This window comes from Podarcis vaucheri (genome assembly GCF_965113315.1).
Source record: "Podarcis vaucheri genome assembly, chromosome: 5".
Lineage (NCBI taxonomy): Eukaryota > Metazoa > Chordata > Lepidosauria > Squamata > Lacertidae > Podarcis > Podarcis vaucheri.
This window is the reverse complement of record NC_138763.1, coordinates 4,080,299-4,098,045: the sequence shown is the minus strand read 5'-3', so window position 1 is coordinate 4,098,045 and position 17,747 is coordinate 4,080,299. Positions and strand designations below refer to the sequence as shown.

At 50.2% G+C, this 17,747-nt stretch overlaps 2 protein-coding genes across 7 annotated transcripts in view; one reads left to right on the top strand and one right to left on the bottom strand.

Moving 5' to 3' along the window:
- TNK2 (tyrosine kinase non receptor 2) overlaps window positions 1-17,747 on the bottom strand; it is a 97,455-nt gene that overhangs the window by 19,641 nt on the left and 60,067 nt on the right. For all 6 annotated transcript variants that reach the window (XM_082223957.1, XM_082223958.1, XM_082223959.1 and 3 more), the window contains 3 exons: window positions 17,173-17,299; window positions 16,038-16,184; window positions 13,378-13,472 (listed from right to left, as the gene is read on the bottom strand). In XM_082223957.1, the coding sequence (XP_082080083.1) occupies window positions 13,378-13,472; window positions 16,038-16,184; window positions 17,173-17,299 (369 nt within the window). The remainder of the gene's footprint in view (window positions 1-13,377; window positions 13,473-16,037; window positions 16,185-17,172; window positions 17,300-17,747) is intronic.
- LOC309532935 (uncharacterized protein) overlaps window positions 1,272-17,747 on the top strand; it is a 317,735-nt gene continuing 301,259 nt past the window's right edge. Inside the window, exon 1 of the mRNA XM_082223728.1 lies at window positions 1,272-1,536. The gene's annotated coding sequence lies outside the window, so the exon portion shown is untranslated. The remainder of the gene's footprint in view (window positions 1,537-17,747) is intronic.

Genomic DNA, 17,747 nt, shown 5'->3' with positions numbered 1-17,747 from the left:
AGCCGCCCAGAGTGGCTGGGGAAGCCCAGCCAGATGGGCGAGGTATAAATAATAAATTATTATTATTAAAGCCACCCAAGTTGGTGGCTATCTCTGACCCTTGTGGCAGGGAGTTCCATAGTTTAACTGTGCGCTGCCTGTCCTGAATCTTCCAACATTCAGCTTCGCTCACGAGTTCTAGTATTAGGAGAGAGGGAGGAAAGCTCTTCTCAATCCACGGCACAAAGAAAGGCAATCTCAAGGGGTGCTTACAGGGCAAAAGCTCGAGCAAGCAAGCCAAGCCACACATTACAGAGGGACAATGCACCAAGTCACTAGCCAACATGACCTTAGGACTATAAGCAGCTGATCCTTCTAACTCTGACTGGCAGCAGCCCTCCAGGAAGCCTTTCCCAGCCCAACTCAGGGATGCTGCGAACCTGGGATTTCTGCATCCAAAAGATGCTCCAGCGCTGAGCGACTTGCATCCCTTCCCCACTTGGCTGGGGAACAGGGGGGAATTCCCCCCTGACTCAAAGCAGGGGTGGCAACCAGCCAAACGGTCAGAGATAAAAGCCATTCACTGAGTCACCATTCCAGTAAGAAATTTACGGTTTGCAACCCTGTGACATCGGCTGCCTTTCACGGTGGAATTTCCTGATGCTTGCGAGGGAAAAGTTCCAGAACGGGCAAGAACAAGGGAATCAGCGCAAGCAGGAGGCACACTTTCCATGATTTCTGTGAGCTGACACTGAATATTCTGAAAACACGCTCTTCACCCCACTTTTCAAGCCCTTTTCTCACCATATATATATAATTATTTTTTTTTACTAAGCTTTGTAGAACATACAGAAAGTGAGAAAAGTCAGGAACCAGAAAGCACTAGGAGCTCCAAACACAGGATACACCCAACATTATTCCACGGCAGGGTGAACAGACCAGGCAAGTCACATTTCACAAACTATCTGTAGACAACGTGAAAATCAAATAACGCTCCTCTTTTCTGTTTGTTACAGGACTTGAATGGCAAGGCAATGAAATGTATTCTGCTAAGGGTTGTAGCTTCTCAGACCGACTCCCAAATTTTAAATGATATATTATTATGGCAGACTCACCTCAGGAACAGATGAACAAAGTTTCGGTAAAAGTATGAGAGCCAGGATAATCCCTGTGCCATGAGATGGAACAGCTCAGTTGGTAGAGTAAAGGTAAAGGTAAAGGGACCCTTGACCATTAGGTCCAGTCCTGGCCGATTCTGGGGTTGCGGCGCTCATCTCGCTTTATTGGCCGAGGGAGCCGGCGTACAGCTTCCAGGTCATGTGGCCAACATGACTAAGCCGCTTCTGGCAAAACTAGACCAGCGCACGGAAACACCGTTTACCTTCCTGCGGGAGTGGTACCTATTTATCTACTTGCACTTTGACGTGCTTTCGAACTGCTAGGTTGGCAGGAGCAGGGACCGAGCAACAGGAGCTCACCCCGTCGCGGGGATTCGAACCGCCTACCTTCTGATCGGCAAGGCCTAGGCTCTGTGGTTTAACCCACAGCGCCACCCACGTCCCACTTGGTAGAGGGTTTGGGTTCAAGACCCATGTTGGGCGAAAGTTTCCTACATTGCAGGGGGTTGGACTAGATGACCCTCAAAGTCCCCTCCAACACTAAAATTCTACGATTCTATGTACCTCATTGCTCTCACCAAGTAGTTTATTTTTTTAATTGCAAAAGTATTTATATATTGGTGCTCATTTAAAAATGAAACCACAGAGCTGTTTACAACAGTTATACATGAAGCCATATAAGACAAAAAATAACAATGTTAGAATCAGAAATCAACTACAGTCCTACCTTGGTTCTTGAACGGAATCTGTTCCGGGAATCTGTTCGACTTCCGAAAACGTTAAGACTTCCAAGGCGCAGCTTCCGATTGGCTGCGGGAGCTTCCTGCAGCCAGTCAGAAGCTGTGTCATACATTTGGCTTCTGAAAAACGTCCGCAAACCGGAACACTCACTTCTGGGTTTGTGGTGTTCAGGAGCCAAAACGTTCTGAGTCGCCAGGCGTTCCATAACCAAGGTACGACTGTACTATGGAAATATGCATTCTTAATTGACTGATGGGATAGGAAAAGCATCAGCAGCTGCTTTTAAGTTGGAAATACATTGGAAACTTCCCCACTGAAGAAGTTTGCAGTGATTCGAAACCCAAAGAATCCTGGGAACTGTAGTTTGGCAACGGTTTGGGGAATTGTCGCTCTGAGAGAGGATAAACTACAGTTCCCAGAATTCTTCTCCAGGTGCCTTATGAGGAATGGCTAAGGGAGCTGGGCATGTTTAGCCTGGAGAAGAGGAGGTTAAGGGGTGATATGATAGCCATGTTCAAATATATAAAAGGATGTCACATAGAGGAGGGAGAAAGGTTGTTTTCTGCTGCTCCAGAGAAGCGGACACGGAGCAATGGATCCAAACTACAAGAAAGAAGATTCCACCTAAACATTAGGAAGAACTTCCTGACAGTAAGAGCTGTTCGACAGTGGAATTTGCTGCCAAGGAGTGTGGTGGAGTCTCCTACTTTGGAGGTCTTTAAGCAGAGGCTTGACAACCGTATGTCAGGAGTGCTCTGATGGTGTTTCCTGCTTGGCAGGGGGTTGGACTCGATGGCCCTTGTGGTCTCTTCCAACTCTAGGATTCTATGATTTAAGCATGCTCCAACTATATGGAGTGTGCACAGCCATACAGTCTATGTTTTGCTTTCGGCGTGCCATGAAATCCAGCCTGATTAAGCAGCCTCTCGACGACTGGGAAACCTTTGCTCCGTTCCTCGATGCCTCGAGTGTGAGACTGTTAACGCAGAACCGAGCCGCTGCGTGTTTACGCCTCTCGCTGCCGCCCTCCCGTCCTCCACGCTGAGTAATAAGTTGGCACAGAAAGACGACTCCTCGAGAAGGTAAACAGGAAAGGGGGTGAGCCAGCCCTGATTGCAAGCGAGTGACTCACTAGGTAACTTCAGGAGACAGCCGTCCTCCAGCCTGCACTCTTATCAGCCAGAGAGCACCTGCTCAGAGTTCCGGCCGCAGCAAAAGCACAGCGCGGCCGTGTTAACCCGTGGAACTCCCTGCCACAACGGCCACCAACTTGGACGGCTTCCCATTGGGGCAGGATGCTCTTCTGATGTTCTTAGGGAACCTCCAGGTCCAGAAGCACTCTATCTAGGCTTCTCGTGTTTTTTAGGAGAATTGGGCCACTGTGGGAACAGGATCCTGGCCTCTTCTTTGGCCTGATCCTGCTGCTTCAGGGCTCGTATTATGGTCTTCTGCCTGCTGGGGAACTTCTCCTGCACACCCGAGCTCTTGAACAGCTCCCATAAGTTCCCATGAGCTATGACACAACTATTTCTAGAATAAATATTGAGTCTGGTTTCTCTCCTTCTTTTGAGAAACCCCATTCATCTCCAGTTTGGTTTAGTGGTTGGAATACTGAGCTGGAACCCAGCAGGTTCAAATCACCACTTGGCCAGGAAGCTCAATGCCTCTTAGCCTAACCAAAGTTTTTGATTTGAGTTTCTACTGAAATGAGCTTGCATTTTAATGTTGTATTTTAATCTTGTTTTTAAGTTGTATTTCAATCAATTGTTTTTATACCTGGTGTTAGCCGCCCTGAGCCCGGTCTGGGCTGGGGAGGGCAGGGTATAAATATATTATTATTATTATTATTATTATTATTATTATTATTATTATTATTATTATCACCACCTATATGGACAGATCCATATAGCCCCCATCCTGAGCTCCTGGGATATATATCTAACAACCAACCAAGTCCGGTCCATTGGCATTTACATCAAGAGATTATGCAGAGTTTTGAAACTAGATCGTATGCTCAAAACCTTTCTGTGCGAGGGGGAAATCTGCCATGGAGGAAGTTAGCTTATAAGCACTGCAGTCACGTTGCTACTGAGGGTGATTCATGCCCACAGAGGAGGGGTCCCTGAAAAGTGTGCAAAGTCACCTGCAGCGCTTAGTCACCGGGAGTTTGCTCTGCATGGGTGGCTCTGAGCGCACGAGCGTGAACCGAGAGCAGCCAAGCTCGGAGCAACCCTGAGAGTCACCCCAATCCAACACGGTTCTGTGCTGCTTCTTTTAAGGGCTTCTGCGTTTTCCACTGGGATGTGTGCCACCCCAATATTTTACGAGAGGGCGGAAGGTGAACACTTTCGCGAACCAACGGCTGGACTGAGCATGCTGAACTTAATTCACAGCGGAGTCTTTATCCGATCTCCTCTTAAGACTCACTGTTGCTTTGCTCAGTAGTCATAAAATCAAAGAGCTGTAGAGATGAAGGGGACCCCCCAAAGGCCATCTAGTCTGACCCCCTGCAACGCAGGACCCACAGCTGGAAAATCGCAACCTCTCCAATGCAACCCAATCCTCCTTATTTACGGTGCTGGGGAGCCCAGGCATCTATTGAAAGGTTTTGATTCTTTATTTTATTTTATTGCTTATGCAAGCCCCCTTTGGCGCTAATTCTGGATTCCCTGTTCCCCGTGGGTGCAAGGAAGGAAAAGAGAGTGGAGAGAGCCATAGCCGGAGCCAAATAGCCTTATACTGAGTCTGACCCTTGGTCCATCTACCCCAATACTGTCTTCTCTGACTGGCAGCGGCTGTCGAGGAGTGCAGGCAGGGAGTCTTCTGCTTCCCACAAAAAGCAGCTGCCCCACCTCTGAACGACAGTCCTTCCTCTGAAAACGACGTAAGATCCTGGTCCTCACGGAGGCTTTGTTGAAATGTGAACACAGTGACTTGGACCATTGGTCCACCTAGTGTTGCCCACACTGGCTGGCAGCAGCGGCTCCCAGGATTTCAGGCAGCGAGCCTCTCCCAGCTCTACCTGGAAATGCTGCCAGCAGTTGACCTTTTGCATGAAAAGCAAGTGCTCTGCGGCTGAGCTATGGTCACTCTCACAAAAAAGGGCCGAATTCGGCAGGCAGGGCAATGGGGTCTGCCACAAATACGGGAGGGGAGGGCCTGCTTGTCCAGCTGTTGAAGGCCTGGAAACGATGCCTTATGAGGAACGGCTAAGGGAGCTGGGCATGTTTAGCCTGGAGAAGAGGAGGTTAAAGGGGTGATATGATAGCCATGTTCAAATATATAAAAGGATGTCACATAGAGGAGGGAGAAAGGTTGTTTTCTGCTGCTCCAGAGAAGCGGACAAGGAGCAATGGATCCAAAATACAAGAAAGAAGATTCCACCTAAACATTAGGAAGAACTTCCTGACAGTAAGAGCTGTTTGACAGTGGAATTTGCTGCCAAGGAGTGTGGTGGAGTCTCCTACTTTGGAGGTCTTTAAGCAGAGGCTTGACAACCATATGTCAGGAGTGCTCTGATGGTGTTTCCTGCTTGGCAGGGGGTTGGACTCGATGGCCCTTGTGGTCTCTTCCAACTCTAGGATTCTATGATTCTATTCTATGAAGGATCTCAGTGCATAGCTGTCAACTTACAGATTTGAAAATAAGGGACCAGCAGCCTCGAAAACAAGGGATCGGCAGCCAAAACAAGGGATTTTCAGAGCACTGGTATGTTCAACTTCTGAGCCCCTCCGAGCCAAAGGCAGAAAGCCCAGCCAGCAGCCAAACGAAGCCTCAAGCGGTGGTTCCCACAGCGCAGCAACCCGGCAAAGGGGATGCAGCAAGGAAAACCACCGTCACCTCTCTGCTGGGAAGCGCTGAGCAAAGGCGAGTCCCCAGGCAACGCGACCGATTTGATCGGCGCAAGGCATGCAAGCTCCACCTCCCAGTCGTTCTTAGACTCCTTATTGGGTGAGCAACGCAGCCAAGCAACACAGTTGGAGCCTCCCTCCTCCCTGGCCGGCAGGGAGGCAGGGAGAGGAGCTGTTTCCTTTGAAACCCGGAAAATTTAAGGGACATCATCAATAAGGGAGAGCAGCGGGACACAGCCCTGGGATAAGGGACTTTCCCGCCAAATAAGGGACGGTTGACAGCTATGTCTCAGTGCCCATCGTACCTGCTGGCAGGTGTTGATGGGAGCTGCAAGCGGAAGCACCTGAAGGGCAAAAGGCTCCCTGCCTCTGCATTAAACTGCACAGGTGATATGACTGGGAAAGGGGGGTGGTATCCTGAGTTCCTTGGAAGTCAGGGCAGGAAGCGCATTTGATTAATTAGAAACTGCAACAACAACAATAAGAGCTCGAGACAAGAGGGAACAAGAGAAGTTAAGAGCACAGCCAGATTGAGACACGTCAGGCAGACAAGGACCCGAAGCACATTATATAATCGAGAACTGATACACCGGGCAGATTAATCACCAGGACTCCTGCTCATCTCTACATCTGCACAACTCCCACCAGTTCCAAATAGGCTCCAAATCTGGGGTTCCTGGAAGATGGAGCCCTAAAAAAGACCAGGGCTCTTGCAGTTTATACCCACTAACTGGAAGGCCTGGTTAGAAGCAGTGTTCATAGAATCGCAGAATTGTCAAAAGGGATCCTAGTGGTCATCTATCCCAACCCGCTGCAATGCAGGAATCTCAGCTAAAGCATCCATTTAAGCCATCCAACCTCTGCTTAAAAACCTACAATGGAGGAGTTCCCACCATCTTCTGAGAGAGCCCATTCCACTCTCAAACGGCTCTTGCAGTCAGAAAGATCTTGCTAATGTTTAATGTCTGAATCTCCTCTCTTGTAACTTGAAGCCATGGGTTCGAGTCCTACCTTCCGGAGCAAGAGAAAACAAGCTTTCCCCATCTTCCATTTGACAGCCCTTGAGTTATGTGAATATGGCTCTCCTATCTCCTCTCAGTCTCCTCTTTCCCAGGCTAAACATACCCATTTCCTTCAACCGTTCCTCATCAGCCTTGCTTTCCAGACCCCAATCATCTTGGTCGCCCTCCTCTGCACACCTTCCACTTTGTCGATATCCTCCTTAAATTGTGCTGCCCAGAACGGGAAACAGGACTCAAGGAGGGGTCTGACCAAGGCAGAATTTGGTGAGGCTCTGGGGTTTGCGTGAGAGAGGTGGACGGATCGTGATTCGGCGGTAGAGCAGGCTCCATCTCTAGAATTGGCACGTGGGGCTGGGAAAGACCCCCTGCCTGAACCCCTGGAGAGAGGCTGCCAGTCAGGGTAGGCCATACTGAGCTAGATGGACCCAACAGGCAGCTTCATATATTCAATTCCCTGCATCTCCAGTTAAAGGATTTCGTGTTTGAAGACCCCTCTGCCCGTTTGGAGACAAAACGAGGCGAGATGACTTCAGCGGCAAGATGACCAAGGCTGAACCATGGTGTGTGTGTTTTTAAGCCTTAATGTGCTTAAACCCCGGACTCCTGAACTCTTTGCACCCATCTGTCATCCTCTGGCAGGGCTGCAAGGAAATCAGAAACCATCCCTTTCACTTTCCAACCGGGCTTGGGTGGAATGTACAAGCCAGGATGGTGGTTAATGTACAAGCCGGGATCATTATTCCTGCATTCCAGGGATTGGGCTAGATCAGGGGTTGGCAACCTACGGCCCATGGGCCACAAACGGCCCACGGGGGTCGTTTAACCGGCCCCCAAGCCGGCCCCAAGCCAAGCTGCCTACTTGGCGAGTCCCCGTGCGTTGCACTAAACCGGCGCAGCCTGGCGCAGGGACTTGCTTCCGCTGGTGCTGGAAATCGCATCTGCGCAGACACAGACGTTGGAAATCGCGGGCGCGCACCCGATCCGGCGCATGGAGGGTTCTCCGCTGGAGTGAACCGGCCCAGGCGAGGTAAACCTTGCCGACCCTTGGCCTAGATGACCCCCTGGGGTCCCTCTACAATTAATAATAATAATAATGATAATGATAATAATTTATTATTTATACCCTGCCCATCTGGCTGAGTTTCCCCAGCCACTCTGGGCGGCTTCCAATCAAGTGTTAAAAACAATACAGCATAAAATATTAAAAACTCCCCTAAACAGGGCTGCCTTCAGATGTCTTTTAAAGACAAGATAGCTGCTTATTCTATGCTTCTATCAACCACAGTTCGATCCCAGCTTATTCCGAACCAATCAGAGCGTAAACTAGGCAAAGTTTCCAAGGGGGACTCTGGTTAGCCGAAAAGCAAAAGCCCTCTCCCATCGTGCCGCCCCCAAGGCTCAGCCAAGTATTGAATGCAAAAGAAGTGATGTATCTGCTCTTAAAGGGAAGCGGGTGGCGCTGTGGGTTAAACCACAGAGCCTAGGGCTTGCCAATCAGAAGGCTGGCGGTTCGAATCCCCACAACAGGGTGAGCTCCCGTTGCTCGGTCCCAGCTCCTGCCAACCTAGCAGTTTGAAAGCACGTCAAAGTGCAAGTAGATAAATAGGTACCACTCCGGTGGGAAGGTAAACAGTGTTTCCGTGTGCTGCTCTGGTTCGCCAGAAGCGGCTTAGTCCTGTGGGATGAGCGCCACAACCCCAGAGTCGGCCACGACTGGACCTAATGGTCAGGGGTCCCTTTACCCTTTACCTTATGTGCTCTTAAGGGCAGCCAAACTGCAGACAGCAGACTGAGGTCTGCTCCAGGAGTCGCAAACCAACGGAAAACTTTGGACAAGACTGGCCAAAATTAAGCAACAGGCACATGAGCTTCCTGGCAGATTCTGCACCAGGTCACTTAATGGAAGAGGAGCTGCTCATAGTTATTTCCCCCGCTTCAGACAGTCTTAAGCCAACTCTTGCCTGCATTTGTTGCGCAGGTGAGGAGACCAGGGCAGGGTGCAAATGGGCATGCACAGTTCGTGCTTCCTAGAGCTGCAACTCAGGGCGCAGGACAGCTGCCTTATTTGCAGAACGTCCCAGGTTCAATCCCCAATTGTCAGGTCAGGTTAAGAAAGAAGCCCTGGAGAACTGCTGCCAGTCCGTGCGGGCAATACTGACCTATGGCCTGACACACAGCATAAGGCAGCTTGCTATGTCTTAAACCAACAACATGCAAAGGAAGTCCACTTAAAAGAAAAAACAAAGCGTTCAAAGATCGTCTCGCATTTGAATCAGAGAATTGCAGAGTTGGAAGGGGCCCCCCAAAGGTCATCCAGTCCAACCCGTTGGAATGCGGGAATCTCAGCTAAAGCATTTGGTTTGAGCATCACAAATTAGTTCTCCATTTCCCCGTCACCCGAGCAATGGGTTGGGGTAACAAACAGATAGGTTGAGCCAAGGCAGGGCTGGCATCAACAAAGCGGCACGGCGGAACTTGAACCCGCAACCCCAGCTGCCAAATTGTGCTCACCTGCCTTGCAGAGCAACGCCCACCAGCAAAGCGACGGCTGGGCAAACCAGCAGCGAAACCTTGTGCATGTGAAGCCCCATGAGGAGAGGCTGGCCAAAGTGGGGCAGCCCATCTCCTCCCGAAGGCCTGTTCTCAAAGGGGGCAACTGGACGCCCCGATGGGAAACCCCAAAGCAGGACCTGAGTGCGAGAGCAGCAGCTCTCACTGCCTCCGGCGGTGCACTGCAGTTCCACCCACCCACCGACCTCGGTTTCCCCTCCCTGGCAGAAGAATCACCTGCGCTGGGTCTCCCCGGGAGAAATCCACGCCGGATCCTCAGGCGAGCCTCCCAGCCGTCAGGGAAGCCCGAGTCTCTCCCACCACCGCGTCCCGAGTGTGAGAGAGAGGCAGGCAGGGAGGAAGGGCTGTTTATGTGCTCAGCCCTGTCACTCAGCAGGGCTGTGACGTAATGCTCAGCGCTACGCCCTCGTCGCTGGCTCTGGTTGCCAGCCAACTCCCTGCAATTAAGGCTGCCCAGCCCAGGAGCAAGAGTCACGGAGAGGCAGGCGGCAGCGAAAGCCGGTCCCTGGAGACACACCGTCCCGCCCTGGCCCACGGCCGCTGCTCCGAGGAGGGACGGATCCAGCCTGCAGCTGGGCAACGGAGCCAGCCGCAGAGGGGCAGGAAAGGGGTCTTCAGGGATGGGCACAACCTCTGTGTTTCGTCCTTCCGCTGGCATTCCGTTGACAGTCTGAATGGTAGAGTTGGGAGGGAGCCCCCCAAAGGTCATCCAGTCCAACCCGCTAGAATGCAAGCGGTCACAGCTAAAGAGTTCCCGGCAACCTCTGCTTAAAAACCTCCAAGGAAGGAGAGTCTACCAGCTTCCGATTCTGTTCCCCTGCCAAACAGCTCTTGCTGTCAGAAAGTTCTTCCTGATGTTTAGTCGGAATCTCCTTTCTTATAACTTGAAGCCACGGGTTCGAGTCCTACCCTCTGGAGCAGGAGGAAACAAGCTTGTTCTCTCTTCCATGAGGTATCTGAAGATGGCTCTCGTATCTCCTCTCAGCCTCCTCTTTCCCAGCCTAAACATGCCCAGCTCCTTCAACCGTTCCTCATCAGGCTTGCTTTCCAGACCCCTGATCGTCTTAGTCTCCCTCCTCTGCCCACCTTCCAGCTTGCCAATATCCTCCTTAAACTGTGGTGCCCAGAACTGGACACAGGACTCCAGGTGGGCGTCTGATCAAGGCAGATATGCTGGACCACAAATCCCATCAGCGGGGGCTGATGGGAGGGGCAGACAAAGAGCATCTCCTCCAGCTGGCAGAGGAGGCAGCCATAGATGTTCACCAAACCCTTGGTCTAGTTATCTCCCGCTTGGACTACTGCAATGCGTTCTACGTGGGGCTACCTTTGAAAGTGATCCGGAAACTGCAATTAATCCAGAATGCGGCAGCTAGACTGGTGATTGGGAGCGGCTGCCGGGACCACATAACACCAGTCCTGAGAGATCTGCATTGGCTCCCAGGACGTTTCCGAGCACAATTCCAAGTGTTGGTGCTGACCTTGAAAGCCCTAAACAGCCTCAGTCCAGTAGACCTGAAGGAGCGTCTCCACCCCCATCGTTCAGTCCGGACATTGAGGTCCAGCGCCGAGGGCCTTCTGGCGGTTCCCTCACTGCGAAAAGTGAGGTTGCAGGGAACCAGACAGAGGGCCTTGTCGGTGGTGGTGCCCACCCTGTGGAACACCCTCCCTTCAGATGTGAAGGAAATAAGCAGCTATCCTATCTTTAAAAGACATCTGAAGTTCAGGGAAGTTTTTAATACTTAAGGCTGTACTGTTTTTAACATTTTATTGGGAGCCGCCCAGAGTGGCTGGGGAAACTCAGTCAGATGGGCGGGGTATAAATAATAAATTATTATTATTATTATTATTATTATTATTATTATTATTATTATTATTTGGGAGAAAAGAGACCGGTTCCTAGTCCTGCCCCCCTGATATCCTTGCCACTGAATCACAGAACAGCAGAGTTGGAAGGGAACCCTAGAGTCATCTAGTCCAGCCCCTGGCAATGTAGGAATCAATCTGGAGATGCCAGGACTGGTACACACAGCGAGGGCAGGAGAATGGAAATCTGATGGGTCCCTCCCAAAAAATCTTAGCCCACTCCCCTCAAATCCAAATACATCAAAAGCCCCCCCCCTCTCTCTTGCATAGTATTTCTACAACTATCTCATTGTCCTTTTCTCTAAAAATCCTGTTCTTACATTGGCCACCCAGGTGCCCATGGGACAGCCACCTCCAGGGGCCCCTGGCATTCATAGGAATAGGGGTGCCCCCTTCGCTTCTTCCTGCTTCTTCTCATGCCAGGCTGCTGCCACCCTGGGCAGGACAATGCCTCCTTCGGAAAACCCTTCTGCGGTTGCCAGGTCTTCTGGGGAAACCGTCCCAGGGTAGCCAGCCAGCCAGCCAGCCAGCCAGCCGGTGCCGTCTCCTCTACGGGCATGAGGATCAGGTGAGCGTGGGCGGCAGGGAGCGGCAGCCAGAGCGGGGGCGTGCGAGAGAACGTGGCTCGCCGAGGACTGGAGGGTACGCAAGCCAAGGCAGAAATCACACTCCGGGGAAAGGAGTGACTCAGAGAGGGGCCCTGGCAAGGGAGACCAGCCGCTCCAGAGCCCGGGCAGCACTGCTTTGGCATGGCACGCAGGCTGGCAAAGGGCAGGGCACCGCCACGGACTCGTAGGGTTGGGAAGTACCCCATGGGGTCATCTAGTCCAACCCACTGCAATGCAGGGATCACGGGTGGAGATGGCTGCCCAATCTCTGCTAAAATGCCTCCCAGGAACCCCACACAGAATAATCCCAGCTACGCTGAGCTTCAGCAGACGAAGCCTTTCTGCGCATCCCACCCACAAAGCTTTATGTATTTATTTGTTCCACAAAATTTATGCAGCACTTGATTGTAAATCAACACACACACACACACACACAGAGAGAGAGAGAGAGAGAGAGAGAGAGAGAGAGAGCTCAAAGCCGACTACAAAAAAAGATAAGGCAATAAGATTCCCATGTGAAAAAGTTAACAGGCTTTTGAAAAGTTAAAGCAACACTGTACTAGTAAAGGTAAAGGGACCCCTGACCATTAGGTCCAGTTGCGGACGACTCTGGGGTTGCGGCGCTCATCTCGCTTTACTGGCCAAGGGAGCCGGCGTACAGCTTCCGGGTCATGTGGCCAGCATGACTAAGCCGCTTCTGGCGAACCAGAGCAGTGTACGGAAATGCCATTTACCTTCCCACCGGAGTGGTACCTATTAATCTACTTGCACTTTGACGTGCTTTTGAACTGCTAGGTTGGCAGGAGCAGGGACCGAGCAACGGGAGCTCACCCTGTCGTGGGGATTCGAACCGCCAACCTTCCGGTTTAACCCACATTACCACCTGCGTCCCTAACACTAGACTAAAAACGTAAACTCGCACACAGTTTCTAAGCATCTGGGTCTGCCAGGATCCCGGCCCCTGACTCCAAGGGGGAGCAGAAAGAACTCCCAGCTAAGTTAAGCAGAAACCAAATGTAACTGGATTCTATGTCTGCAACATTCCCCCTCCTTCCCAAAGCACAGCCCCATGAGATTCCTGAGCCCATCCTTCACATTTTATGATGATCCAGGGCGATTTCAATCAGAGGAGCTTTTGCTGCTGTTTGACAGTCTCTGTTTGCGCTTGCCCTCAAGGCCTCCTATTCTGTAAATTGGGCGGGGACGACCATGGCAAAGCAACATGGCCAAGGCAAGACAGTGAGCCAATGCCCTGGTCAGACTCTCTCTTCCCAGGGACTCTTTGGCAGGTGGAATCCCAGAATCTTAGAGTTGGAAGGGACCCCCAAAAACCATCTAGTCCAACCCCCCTGCGATGTAGGACACTTTCTGTTCAACGTGGGACCCGCGATCCTGAGATCGTCTCGCGCGAGACCGACTGAGCTATCCTGCAACAACCTCTGGAAACAGCCTTTGCAAAGCAGGTGATTTGGGAGACCGTCTTGCAGAATAAGTTGCATTTCTCAGTAGAAGCGCATAGGGCTGCACTGCCCACGGTGATTAAGGTTTCTTAGACGAGGTCGGAATTCGCCCCCTGGGTCCCTCTCAAAGTTTGCCCAGTCCTCCCCTCGCCCCACGCTACCTGCCCTCGATGACCGTGATGATGTCGTTCATCTGGATGTGCAGCTTGTCCGGCTCGTCGAAATCTTGCAGCGCCCGCATATCCGTGGGCTGCGCCTGGGGGAGGAAAGCAGGAGAGACATGAAGGCTCAGCAAAGAGACCACCCAGCCAAAAGCTTGCAGATCTGCTGGGAGGGAAACTGCCCTGGCCCCCAGCCGAAGACCTGAGGGACCTGAGTTCGAATCTCAAATTAGCCGCCGATCAGCTCACTGGGCCAGTCACAGTCTCTCAGCCCTAACTGACCTCGCAACGTCACTGTGAGGATAAAACTAGGCTGAGAACCACACATGCTATCTTGGGGGAAAGGTGAGATAAAGATGCAAAAATACAAAATGCAATACAGTGGTACCTTGATTCCCAAACACCGAAAACCCAGAAGTATGTGTTCTGGTTTGTGAACATTTTTTTGGAAGCTGAACATCCAATGTAGCTGTCGGCTATTGTTTCCGGGGCGCCTGCACCAACCGGAAGCTGCACCTTGGTTTTCGAACATTTTGGAAGTCAAATGGACCTCCAGAATGGATTAGGTTTGGCGCTTTTGTTTTTGCAATTTATTTTGTGTTTTTGTTTTTGAGGCTTTTTCGGTTAATTTGTTTTTGTGGCTGTGTGGATTGATTGATTGATTGACTGTGTGTGATTGATTGACTGCGGAAATGGATAAAAGCCCTCCATCCAAACAATAACTATCATCAGTTCAGGTAAGAAAGAAAAGAAATTTTTTATTTTTATCATCTACAATACTGTCTTATTTGTTTTATAGCACAGTACATTGACTATTGCTTTCATTTTATGGATCAATGGTCTCATTAGATAGTAAAATTCATGTTAAATTGCTGTTTTAGAGGTTGTTTTTAAAAGTCTTGAACAGATTAGTCTGTTTTGCATTACTTTCTATGAGAATGCGCACCTTGGTTTTGGAACGGACTTCCGGAATAGATTACGTTTGAGAACCAAGGTAATAATAATAATAAATAATAAATTTTTATTTATACCCTGCCCTCCCCGGCCAGAGCCGGGCTTAGGGCGGCTAACACCAGTAAAAACATAATGGGGGCGGAGGGAAACCAATTTAAAATACAGGTTAAAATGCAATTTAAAATGCAGCCTCATTTTAAAAGTAGCCCATAGATCAAAACCATAAGGGGAGGGAAACACAAGGGTCAGACTGAGTCCAAACCAGAGGCCAGGCGGAACAGCTCTGTCTTGCAGGCCCTGCAGAAAGATGTCAAGTCCCGCAGGGCCCTGGTGTTGTGTGACAGAGCGTTCCACCACGTCGGGGCCACTGCTGAAAAGGCCCTGGCCCTAGTTGAGACCAATCTAACCACCTTGAGACCTGGGACCTCCAAAATGTTGTCATTTGTGGACCTTAAGGTCCTCCGCAGGGCATACCAGGAGAGGCGGTCCCGTAGGTACAGTGGTTCCCCGCAAGACAAATGCCTCGCAAGACGGAAAACCCGCTAGACGAAAGAGTTTTCCGTTTTGGAGGTGCTTCGCAAAACGAATTTCCTATGGGCTTGCTTCGCAAGACGACTTGCGAGTTCCTGCTGGTTTTTTTCCCTCCCCCCCTTTTTTCTAATCCGCTAAGACGCTTATCAGCTGACCCGATCAGCAGATAAGCCGCTAAAAGCCACTAATAGCGCTAATCCGCTAATCCATCAATGGGCTTGCTTGCAAGACGAAAAAACCGCTAGACGAAGAGAATCACAGAACGGATTCTTTTCGTCTTGCAAGGCACCACAGGGCTTTAAAGGTCAAAACCAGCACCTTAAACCTGACCCTGTACTCCACCAGGAGCCAGTGCAGCTGGTAAAGCACTGGGTGAATGTGATCCTGCGGCAAGGACCCCGTAAGGAGCCTCACTGCAGCATTCTGCAGTTTCTGGGTCAGCTTCAAGGTACCACTGTAAAATAAAATAGAATGTGTGGCAGTTGCCTCTCTCTCACACACACTAGGTGGCAGCACAGAGGACACCCAAATAAGAGATGCCTGGAGGGGTTTCTGAGTCATAGAATCATAGAACTGCCGAGTTGGGAGGGACCCCAGTGGTCATCTAGCTCAACCCCTGCAATGCAAGAACCCCTAAACAATCCTTGCCAGTAGGCCACCCAACCTCTGCTTAGAAACCTCCACGGAAGGGGAGCCCACCACCTTCTTTCTGAGGGGGCCCATTCTGCTATCGAACAGTGCTTAATGCCAGAAAGTTCTTCCTGATATTTAGTCAGAATCTCCTTCCATGTAACTTGAAGTCATCGGTTTGGGGCCTACCCCCCACAGCAGCAGAAAAGAAGTTTGCTCGCTTACATCCAAGGTTCCCCATTCCCCATGGATTTCCCCCCTAAATTGATTTTGAATTCTGAATTTATTGTTATTCACGTTTTATACTGTATTTCATGCTGTTTTTTGTTGCATCAATTAAGTGTTTTAAATCTGGCGTTAGATGCCCTGAGTCTCGTTTTCTGAACCGGGAAGGGCGGGATAAAAAATTTATTATTATTATTATTATTATTATTATTCCTCCAGACATGATTTAGTTTGGGCGCACAGGTTAACACTGATTTTCCCAGCTGCTATTATTTTGCATTCCTCCCTCCCCAAAACCCCAAAACCCCTCTGGCAAATACCTCCAGGAGGAAGTCACGCAGGGCCACAAATGTGGGTCGGTCTTCCGGCTTGTGTGCCCAGCATTGCAGCATGACGTTGTAGATGTCCTGGGGACAGTCTTCTGGCCGCGGCAGCCGCTCTCCCTCCTTGTCGATCTTGTGCAAAATCTAGGCAAAGGGAACAGGGCTCAGGAGAGCAAGCCAGAACCGGCCCACCAGCAAGCCTCCTCGATGAGGACTAGTAGCTTGGTGGCAACGCAGAGAGCGACACAGGAGGTCCAGTGCACATCATTTAAAAACATCAACACCCTCTCGTTTAAATAAAAAAATTCCTTCCAGTAGCACCTTAAAGACCAACTAAGTTAGTTCTTGGTATGAGCTTTCGTGTGCATGCACACTTCTTCAGATACACTGAAACAGAAGTTGCCAGATCCTTCTATATAGTGAGAAGGTGGGGAGGGGTATTACTCAGAAGGGTGGTGGGAATGGGAGATTGGCAGATAGCTGAGATGAGCCTGTTGACGACTCTTAACGACTGCAATAGGTCTTCCAGGAAAAGGCAAGGGGTGAGAAGGTGAAAAATGGCTTAGTCATGTATAATGAGACAAGAATCCAATGTCTTTGCTCAAACCAGGTCTCTTCATGGTTTTAAGTTTGGTAATGAGTTGCAATTCAGCAGCTTCTCTTTCCAGTCTATTTCTGAAATTCCTTTGTAGTAAAAGGAATTTTTACTATCTGTAACTGGAACCCTCTCGTTTGTGAGGATTTCAGCTCTCTTTTCACGAGGTAAGGTGAGGCAAGAAGATCCAACCTCTCCATTCTGAAGGAAATCAGCCCTGAGTGCTCACTGGAAGGACAGATCCTGAAGCTGAGACTCCAAGACTTTGGCCACCTCATGAGAAGAGAAGACTCCCTGGAAAAGACCCTGATGCTGGGAAAGATGGAGGGCACAAGGAGAAGGGGACGGCAGAGGACGAGATGGTGGGACAGTGTTCTCGAAGCTACCAGCATGAGTTTGACCAAACTGCGGGAGGCAGTGGAAGATAGGAGGGCCTGGCGTGCTCTGGTCCAGGGGGTCACGAAGAGTCGGACACGACTAAACAACTAAACAACAACAAGGTGAGGCACTGCGCAGATCAGGCCCCCGCGATCGTACCTGACTGCCGTTGAGGCCAATCCAAGGCTCCTGTCCGTAGGTGAACATCTCCCACAATGTCACGCCGAACATCCAGGTGTCGCTGGCGTGAGAGAAGGTGCGCGTCTTCAGGCTCTCAGGGGCGCACCTAGATTTGCAGGTGGGCAGGAGGAAAGAGAGAGATGCGTCAGTGCAATTTGAAGTGGGGGGGGGATAGGTATAACTGCAATTCAAAACAATGCTGGGTGGAGAATGAGACAGGTTGGCTAGCCCCAAGATGGAAAATGAGCGAGGTCTCAGCTAAAGAAGAACAGCAACTTAAGCTGACAGAACATGCGCAACTTGCAGACTTAACAAGTGAACAAGAAGAACATAGGTTTAAAGAAGATTTGAAAACGTCTATTGACTAAATGGGGGAAAACTCTTCAAAACATTGGTAGCATTAAGAAATATTCAACAGTGTAAATAAGTTTTGATGGATGCAATAATGGAATACCGCATGGTTTAGTTTTTGTAAAATATGCAGGGATCTATGATATGCAAAATGAACCATGGAAAGAGAAGAAGGGAAGTCATTGATATTTTAAGGATGTTTA